This window comes from Penaeus japonicus, unplaced genomic scaffold, assembly GCF_977035675.1.
Source record: "Penaeus japonicus unplaced genomic scaffold, GWHDUDI00000001_assembly GWHDUDI00000038, whole genome shotgun sequence".
NCBI classification, from domain to species: domain Eukaryota; kingdom Metazoa; phylum Arthropoda; class Malacostraca; order Decapoda; family Penaeidae; genus Penaeus; species Penaeus japonicus.
In genome coordinates this window covers 18,517,692-18,527,691 of record NW_028234440.1, presented here as the reverse complement: position 1 = coordinate 18,527,691, position 10,000 = coordinate 18,517,692, and the positions used below count along the sequence as shown (strand labels likewise).

At 34.4% G+C, this 10,000-nt stretch overlaps 2 protein-coding genes across 2 annotated transcripts in view; one reads left to right on the top strand and one right to left on the bottom strand.

The window, feature by feature from the left end:
- LOC147467117 (uncharacterized) overlaps positions 1–3,367 on the top strand; it is a gene marked incomplete at its 5' end in the record, with an annotated part of 23,009 nt that extends 19,642 nt beyond the window's left edge. The window contains 2 exons of the mRNA XM_086533038.1: positions 3,109–3,182; positions 3,349–3,367. Of these exons, the coding sequence (XP_086389164.1) occupies positions 3,109–3,182; positions 3,349–3,367 (93 nt within the window). The remainder of the gene's footprint in view (positions 1–3,108; positions 3,183–3,348) is intronic.
- Positions 3,368–3,916: 549 nt separating this feature from the next.
- Positions 3,917–9,890, bottom strand: LOC122266427 (vacuolar ATPase assembly protein VMA22). The gene is made up of 3 exons (XM_086533037.1): positions 9,806–9,890; positions 9,279–9,370; positions 3,917–5,059 (listed from the first exon to the last, which is right to left on the bottom strand). Exons 1-3 carry the CDS (start codon positions 9,888–9,890, stop codon positions 4,466–4,468), a joined length of 771 nt encoding a protein of 256 aa, XP_086389163.1. The 3' UTR covers positions 3,917–4,465.
- Positions 9,891–10,000: the final 110 nt, after the last annotated feature.

Sequence of the window (10,000 nt, the reverse complement as noted above, 5' to 3'; positions counted from 1 at the left end):
ACCCTCACCCACACCCATAACTATACCCACATGCTCACACCCTCACCCACAGCCATACCCACATGCTCACACCCTCACCCTCACCCATACCCATACCCACATGGTCACACCCTCACCCTCACCCATACCCATACCCACATGCTCACACCCTCACCCTCACCCATACCCATACCCACATGCTCACACCCTCACCCACACCCATACCCATACCCACATGCTCACTCACACCCTCACCCACACCCATACCCACATGCTCACACCCTCACCCACACCCATAACTATACCCACATGCTCACACCCTCACCCACACCCATACCCACATACTCACCCACACCCATACCCATACCCACATACTCACCCACACCCATACCCATACCCACATACTCACCTACACCCATACCCATACCCACATGCTCACACCCTCACACACACCCATACCCACATGCTCACACCCTCACCCACACCCATAACTATACCCACATGCTCACACCCTCACCCACACCCATACCCACATGCTCACTCACACCCTCACCCACACCCATACCCATACCCACATGCTCACAGCCTCACCCACACCCATACCCACATGCTCACACCCTCACCCACACCCATACCCATACCCACATGCTCACACCCTCACCCACACCCATACCCATACCCACATGCTCACTCACACCCTCACCCACACCCTTAACTATACATTGTCATCATCGTTACTGTAATCAGCAGACATCATTATTATTATTATTGCTAATGTCATCATTATCATTACCATTATTATCATCATTATCATTATCACCATCAGTACCATTATCATGAATCTTTTCAATTATCATCACAATCATTATTATTATTATTATTTTCATTATTATTTTTTTATTATTATTACTATTAATGTTATCTTTTTTTTATTATCATCATCCATTATTATCATTATCATCATTATCTTATTATTATAATTACCATTATCATTATTATTAGTACTAGTGTCATTATTATCATCAATATTATCATTATCATTATTATCATCATTATCATAATTATTATGATTATGATTGATTATGATTATGATTATCATTATGATTATTATTATGATTATCATAATCATTATGATTATTGTTATGATTATGATTATGATTATGAATATCATTATCATTATGATTATTGTTATGATTATGATTATCATTATCATTATCGTTATGATTATGATTATGATTATCGTTATGATTATGATTATGATTATGAATATCATTATCATTGTGATTATTGTTAGGATTATCATAATCATTATGATTACGATTATTATTATCACCATCACCATCACCATCACCATCACCATCATCATCATCATCATCATCATCATCATCATCATCATCATCATCATCATCATCATCATCATCATCATCATCATCATCATCATCATCATCATCATCATCATCATCATCATCATCATCATCATCATTCAGAACAGAACTTATCGCCAACTTCAATATAAAAGTGTTACAACTCATCCAACAAGCTCCCTGGATGAAGATAGGTAGGGTTATAAAGAAATACATAGTGTTCAGATTGGAAAGAAGACAAAATTCAAAGATGAAACTTACTATCAAAGGTCTACAGGCTACCCTAGAATAGTCGATTGCAGTTATACAAAGGGAATATCCAAACTACAAAAGGGAATATAAACCAACCATACATAAAATAAAATACCAGATCAGGTTTTATAGGAGAAGGAATTTTGTTTTTAATAGTTTAGGGAGAATACAGTACTCAAAGACAGAACTCACAGCCAACCTTAAAAACGATGGTGTGACGGCTCCTAAAATACCTCAGGCATAGACTGAAATGATCGAGTAGGGTTCTGATGGAGAAGGAAATTTATTTACTCTAGTCAGAAAGAAGACGGAACATATTGACACATTAAAAGTAAACTATAAGTGCTTCCAAAAGTGGTGCTACAAAAGTATTATGTTTACTTGTACATGTAAGAGAAAATATTCTTTCAGTTTATAAACTAACGTGAATAAGATTTGCTAGAACTCATGATCTGCACTCATATCTTGTTTATTAGTAAACACTGTATTTCCATTAAGTGTCTCATTTTATTTTGAAAGACTTATACTAGTACAAAATAGTAATCGGTCTGATACACACAATAACAGTGAATCCAATGATTGGAGTAATTAAGCTACAATCTTCAGGTACTACTACAAATACAAAAATACTTTGCAGGTACATATGCTCAAAGTAAGGCATTCAGCAATGCTACCTTATCCTAGCATGCGTACTGTTCATTAAAAACTAAGTCTTTTCCAACTCTCACATTCTTTCTTTCAACAGTAAGTACTAATTATATAATAATATGGTTATTATTTTGCTTCACACACATATCAACCTCCTGTTGAAAACTTAATCTAAAATTTTAGTGGACATGCTAATATAATGCTTCTATCTCCTCATTTATACAAAGGAAATATCTTTCATCACTTGTCATCTTGCTTGCTTGTCATGAAGTCCCTCATGAATTAGAATATTTTATATAATCATAGAATTCCTACAATTGTACAATTACAGTATTTATATAGATTTAGAAATCCAGCTAAAAGCACAAAATTGGATATATCTTTTCATTGATGGCTCTATACATGCACTGGTTCTATCTTCAACTTGGAAAAAGTGAGAGATCCAAGCCCTGTAATAAGCATGTTAAATGTACACACAATAGCCTTCTATTCTGGCACAAACAATTAACAAATACATAAGCAAATGATGACATGAGCAGTGAATATTACAAATTTCTTAATTAGACTTCAACATTATTCCCCATGCAGGTACCTTTACAGTGGAAGAGTAGTATATCAAACATAATAAAGGATTTTATGCACAATCAAATTTTTAGCATATTAGCTAACACTGGATTAAATAGGAACAATTTAAATAATTTAATGGCTTCTTCACAAGGTCATTTTACTCCCCCTCTCCTTTTTTTTTTAGCTGTAGAAACTATTGAGCTTTTGACTAATCTTTTCATCCATACATTATGCAGTACTAATGATTAACATAATTTTAAAGCTTATCAATCTAACGCAGTCTCTTAACCCATTGCAGACCGGTGGCAACACAGCAATACCAAGAGCGCTTTTGAATGCATGCAAGGCTTGTAAAGTGCCACTGCCAATTTGGTTGTTTTTCCAAATAGTGTATATGGTTGAAAATAGTTTGCTTTCTTCGGTTACAATAGTACAAGATGTTTTGCCTGGCGTATAAATGAGCAGGAGTTGGGCGGAAAAAAGGATTATGGGGCGAAGCCTGTATCTCCCTTGTACTACCAACCATATGGAATGGCAGTTCCACATCAGTTACATAGGCCCATCCACAATGGCTTAAATTTCTTATCTCTGCCAAAAAATTTGCTACAAAAAAAGGATGACCTTGAAAGTGAAATGGGTTGTACATTTGCATTGCAAAACACTGCAAAAAATAAGCAGCCACTTCTCTCCATTACCTCAGATTTCCTACTCACTCATGCAACCTCTATAATAAAAATGTTTAATATTAAAGTATTCTATTTTCATCTACATATTTCTTTCCTGTTTCCTCTCTCTTTTTTAAACTGCACAGCTACTGTACTAGAAAATAATAATAATTAAATAATACATGTACTTTTTTATTATTGTCTTGTCAACCTGTTATCTAATATTACTTTTATAACTAAATAACTATCAGAAAAAAATATCATCATTACAAAATTCCTAAATTGCATTCTCTCATTTCAACAAATACTCTCAAAATCATGTCATTATATTAAAAAAATATAATCAACTGCTTACATCAAGAAGACATCAAATATTTCTTGTATACCTAACATTCTGCCACCAAAAAGCTTTCAGAAGAATATATAAGGATATTCAAAGTCTTTTACATTTACCATTTTATGTGCAAGTCATACAAGTGGTCCATGCTATACCCTGTCTTATTATCCTCTTCATATTAGTATTATAAAGGCATGCTAATTGTGATAATACAAAATAATGATCCACCATAAAACATTGTACGTGAATTATCCTTTACTTTTTATCTTAGAATACCTGTATTAGTAAAGTTATTTCAATATCACATACTAAGTATATATATTCTGGAGTGCATGGCTATAGTTCTGAAATGTAATAGAGGATTATTCCTGCCTTTTCTTTTTCTGTTTTTTTCTAGTATATTTACGATTACATATAGGCTGCAGATGTTCGTAGTTATATAGTGTACTATGGAATGCATGTTGGAAAGACAAAACAAATGCTTCACTAACTATTATGAAGCAAAAAAAGCAAACTCAAAACTGACTGAGAGGGGTTAGAACATAAAAAAAATAAATAGATAAATAAAAAATAACCGTTACCCTCAGGAATGTAAATGTCCCTTGTACATTCGCCCTCTCTTTGCATAACCCCTCTTGTTCAGACTACAACAATCAAGACTCCTTCTCAATGTTATCGACTTTCGACTTGATCTTGGCCAACCGCTTGTACTCATTACATACAACCTTTAACTGTCCTAATAACGTGGCACACTTTGCACTGATTTGAATCGCAGTCTTGAAATCTGACTGTGCTTGCTTGAGAGTCTGTGGTGGCAACACTGAAAACCATCTGATGGGATCTCTGTTAATCACTTTCTTTTTAATCTGTTCCGTACTGTACTGTTCTCTATCATCTTCTCTATCTTCTTCGAGTTCGGTATCTCCTCGTAGGTTGGAGATCCTCTGCCTTAACCCTTCCACAGGATCGCCTTCGTGGGCATACATGTCCGACATGCTTTCTTCTTCTGCCTCAACAGGGAGAGACACAATAGGATCTGCAAATTGTGTGTTCATCTCCTGATAGATGACCTCCCCATCGTATTTTTCAATCCTGACTGGTGTCGAGATGACAGATACTAGGGGATCCACTTCTCTCTCTTCGGTCGGCAACTGCAAGGTACTGATGGCGTTGCAGCCCAGGACGTAGCGAGTTTTGCCCAGCAGGAAGAAGCCGCTTCGCATATGCTCTTCTAAGATCATCTTCGTCTGAAAAGGAAAGAGATTCTTTCAAATATATTGATGGTACTAAGTTCCACTATAAAACAAACATTAACATTAAAAAAGTAATAAGGGAAGTTGTACTTCGTCTGCTATGAGTGAATATATGAAAATGACCTCTAATAATTTGATATCTACAAATAGCTATTAATACATCTTAATACACCAGAAAAATAAACACTGAGTACTACTGTCGAACTTTCCACATATATTGAACCTGGTCACAACATGGGAAGATGCAGCTACCATCTGAATCCAATTATTTGTTCTAGATGAGCATCAACTTTGCAAAACACCCATCTGTGACATTTTAAATAACTAAACACAACACTGCTACAAGTAATTCAGTATCATAGGTCCTGGGTAGGTACTCGAGAGATATTTAGGCCTGGCCTGGAAATCTCTGGCACTTGAAGATAACATCTTGGGATAAGCCTACATTTAATGTCACTGCACATCTTGTGTACCCAGATAGAGCTGCCTCTACCCCAGATACAGTAGTTACCAACACCAGAGGTACAAACTGAATACAAAAGTTTTCGTGTAACTGATAAGATATCACAATCATAGCCTCCATTCATGATCTTGGTCTTCTTCATGTTAACTTATAATCTCTTGGCATCGTTTCACTAAGAGCTCTTCAAGGGTTTCTGATACTGTAAGTAGATCCTCTATATATTGGAGTTCTTACAGACATCCAGTCTGGAGGTTTATAAATATGGTTTCTGAAACCATGATGAACAATAGAGGATTGAGGACTATATCTTGGTGATCCCCAACTTTCACTGAGAATTCAAATTCATGCAAGACTTTGCTGTGTGTTATTGCATATCATTGTGCTATCTCTACCAGCAATATCTCCACCCTAAAACTTCCTTGGGCACTTCGTCAAAGGCCTTTTCAATGTCAATGAGGACAAAACATTGCTTCTTGCAAGGCAACCAAATAATTCTGCAGCTGCCAGACAATGAAGATGACATAAACCTGTGATAAAGCCAAAATGCATGTTGTTAAGATATCCTTTTTCTTATAAGACCTCTCAATTACATTCATCTCCTGATCCAATACCATTAGGCCTCTGTCCAGGGTGTCCCCCTTGCCTTTGTACATTTATCTAACGACAGAGTACATGGAGTTGTACTCTATAAGTTGTACCTTCCTGGATAAAAATATACAGTTATGACTTTCACAATAGTAAATCCCAACATACAAGTCAAAAGCTGATTTGTAAAACTAAGCAAATTCCCTTTTCTAGATATGCCTTTTCATAACATATTCAATTTGTAAGTAATCTATCAGACCATATTTCCATCTCAGAATTTACCAAAGTTCTGCTGCCACAAAAAATCCCAGTAATTTGCAAACTCACTTGATGTTATACCTGATCACCGATCATGAATTGCCCACGACCTTAGTGTTCAGTCACTAAAAAAAATTAATACATTCGCCACTTCATGGCAAAATGTTACACTTCTGCACATGGCATACATCACTGACCTATAAGAATAAATGTGAAAATAATATAAATGAAACAGACAATCTGAGACCTACAAACTGCTTGTGGCCATGAAGATCCATTTTGCCTTCAATTGAACTGAATTTCGAATCCTAGTCTTTAAGCCCCTTTGATATACAGATGGTACAAAAAGTACAGATATCTATCTCAGGACATTTGCAATATTCAAAAACATGATATTTATTTTTACAAGAGAGACCAACTAAGATCGACCAGGATCATTCACACCCTTTAGAAAGAGCAATGAAATATAACATTCCATTGACATATAAAAGTACATCATCAATTTGTATCCTCCTAGTTAATTGAAGGTGCAATTACCTAACTGCTATTTCAAGAAAATTGTATGACTTGACTGCTTTATCAAGTTACTTCCAGAAAAGACTGACTGAAAAGCCTGACCATATTCTCTGAAAAGATTGTCCAGGGAGTAAACCACACTGGAATAACTTTGTAAATTTACGGTCTTTCTAGAATACAGTTTGTATGGTCTTTTCTTTTCTTATCAAGACGGATACTTCAAAAAATTAGTTTGCTACAGTTTAAAAATATTACCTGAAATAATGCACAATAAATGAAATTTCATTGTGACAAAGATAGAAAAAGGTATGAATGAAAATGAATAGATTCAAAGCACAAGAGATAAAACTGACATGATTACAAATTTTACATGTCCCATAATCCAACACAAGTAAATAATAGAATTAGGAAATGGAATGTTGTCATAGATAAATCAAGATGTAGGAGTAATTACAAAAATGTAATTTGAGAAGAAAACTATGCAACAAAGAATTATTAATATCAGTTATCAAAGCATCTATTAAACACTAAGAGAGTATACTATTATCCCAGCATAAATGCATTGATATCAATAACAGGTTGACTTTTACAATTTTCTACCAACAGCACAAATGCAAGTGCCTGCATGTGTCTGTTATTTTGTCAAATACTTAAAGACAACATGTCCTTGAATGATACAACTACTTTATGTAGGGGATGGTAGTTATAAAGCATGATACAAAATTTATATCTATAAAATGCTCAGTAAGCTATTAGTAGTATTGGTAAACTGGAAAAGATCTTGACTTCACAGTGCCTAGATCTTTATCACTTTACCTATATTGCATACTGAGCATTATAGAGATAAAATCAGTATCATACTATATAACGACCGTCCCCTACATAAAGTTGTCATACCATTCAAGAACATTTTGACTCTAAATATTTGACAAAAAAAAAAGAAAAAAAAGACAGACACATGCAATCTCCCTTTTTTCTTTTCTTTTTTACATGATGTAATTTCCGCTGTCTTTTCCTACCTTTTAATGCAATGCCTCCTTGTTCTTAGGGTCTGAGGCAGTTGCTGGACTTAATGTTTAAACAAACAGTTTTCTTCCCTTCACATTGATATTCAGTCCAATCTCCCTTCCTTATACATGCACTAATTTTTTCTAACACCATAATTGCTTTTATTGAGTGTAGCTGTTATCTTTGAAAAGTTATCATAATGCTATACACAACAGAAATCCACACACTGTAACTGGATAACTTTTAACCCATTTGACTTTTATTGGCATCATGCTGCTCCTGCCAGCTAAATAACCTGCACGCTCTGTGACGAAAAGCAAGACTTTTTGTTTTTTATCTTTGTTTACATTATTTTCACAAGTGAATAAAGATGTGTCTATACCAATGGATCTCCTATACTTATGTACATACATAATGATGTAAAATGTACGTTTTGAGGGAGAGATTGTGACGGCATACAAAATCATCCAGCGGGAGTGGATGACATGATATACGTCAACCAGCGCTAATGGGTAAGGTAAATATATACAGTGTGGGAACATCTATTTTATAATTTTCTACTGTGATTTCTCATCTACTTTAGTTCCAGTTGTATGAGACACCGGGAGACAGAGGGGCAAAGTTACCAAAATGATGTTTTGGGTAAACTGCAATATTATAAGTTTGAGTTCTTGAGATATCATGTACATATCTATACTCATATTCATATTGCCTAGTAGATTACAAATTAAATAATAAAACATTCATATCATGCTAGAAGAAAATGAAAAAGAATTGACATTCTGGAAACTTTGCTCCCCTACCACCCGAGTCTTCATGTTATCAGGTTAATCATATCAGTAAGTTTGTACCTTAACTTAAAAAAGGTCAAAATATCAATAACTCAATATTTATCATTTAATTTAGGGAGCCTACGATTTCCCATAATCTTGATAAATAGATTGAATTGGTTTACCTGAATCAATTAACTCTGATCACAATTTATAGTCAAACTGTTTCTAAGTGTACCTGGATATATATATATATATATATATATATATATATATATATATATATTATATATATATATATATATATTTTTTTTTTTTTTTTTTTTTTTTTTTTTTTTTTTTTTTACTAATCTTGGGAAACCATTCATTAACAAGAGTTCACAAAAAATAAATATCACAAAAATTCACAAATAATAAAATAAAAAATAAAAAAATAAATAAAGTAAAAAAAATGCATATCCTGATTCAGAGAGACTGACGCTGTGAGCTGTTTGTTTGTAAAATTATTAGTAAAATTATTATATGCAGTGCAATGACAAAGTTTTTGATATTGGTGCTCTTTTCATGTTCATTAAGTGTAAAGAGAAAATTACTAATCTTGAAAATAACTTACTAGAAAATGATCAGTTCTGCTCAGTCTAATAGAATGTGTTATTCTTTGCGTATCAAAACCTGAAGGCAATAGAGCAGTTACGACAAAATGCTCTTACTAATAATTCTGTATCGCAGAATAAGTTATAAAACCATCAGTGAACATAAACAAAAAAGTTACAGGAAATGGGTAATTTATTTTCATTCTGGACACATCTCAATGCAAATAAACATGACAGCTGAAACAGAATTGAAGCAAAATTCGCAAAATGAAACAGAATTTGTCAGTTAGAAATGGAAAATCAGCGGTTCTATTTTTCCCCAAACTAAATGTACCGTTATTATAAAAAAAGACAATCCTCCCTTTAACAACTTTCGGATCGTAATTTCTTACCCGATTTTTCCTCCAGGCCTAGGCTATTCCTTCATCCTGTGCGGCATCAAAATACCCTGATTGTGCTTTGAAACCTCCTTAGCATGCAAACGCTTGGCCAGACATCTCCCTCCACCTTCTCCTCTCAGCTGGTGGTACATAGTCTGAAACCACACCTGCCTCACAACCCCACATGCACTCAAAAAGCATCCAGGCACCAGCATGTTTGTACATCTGTGCTCTCTTCTTTCTAAAAGCCATAGGTCCTTATATTGGAGCAAGTAACTCTAAGACTAATAAGTATTATGTGTATAATCCCTGAAAAATAAATAGTGTTGCATGAGGATAATATAAATAACAATATTCCTCTG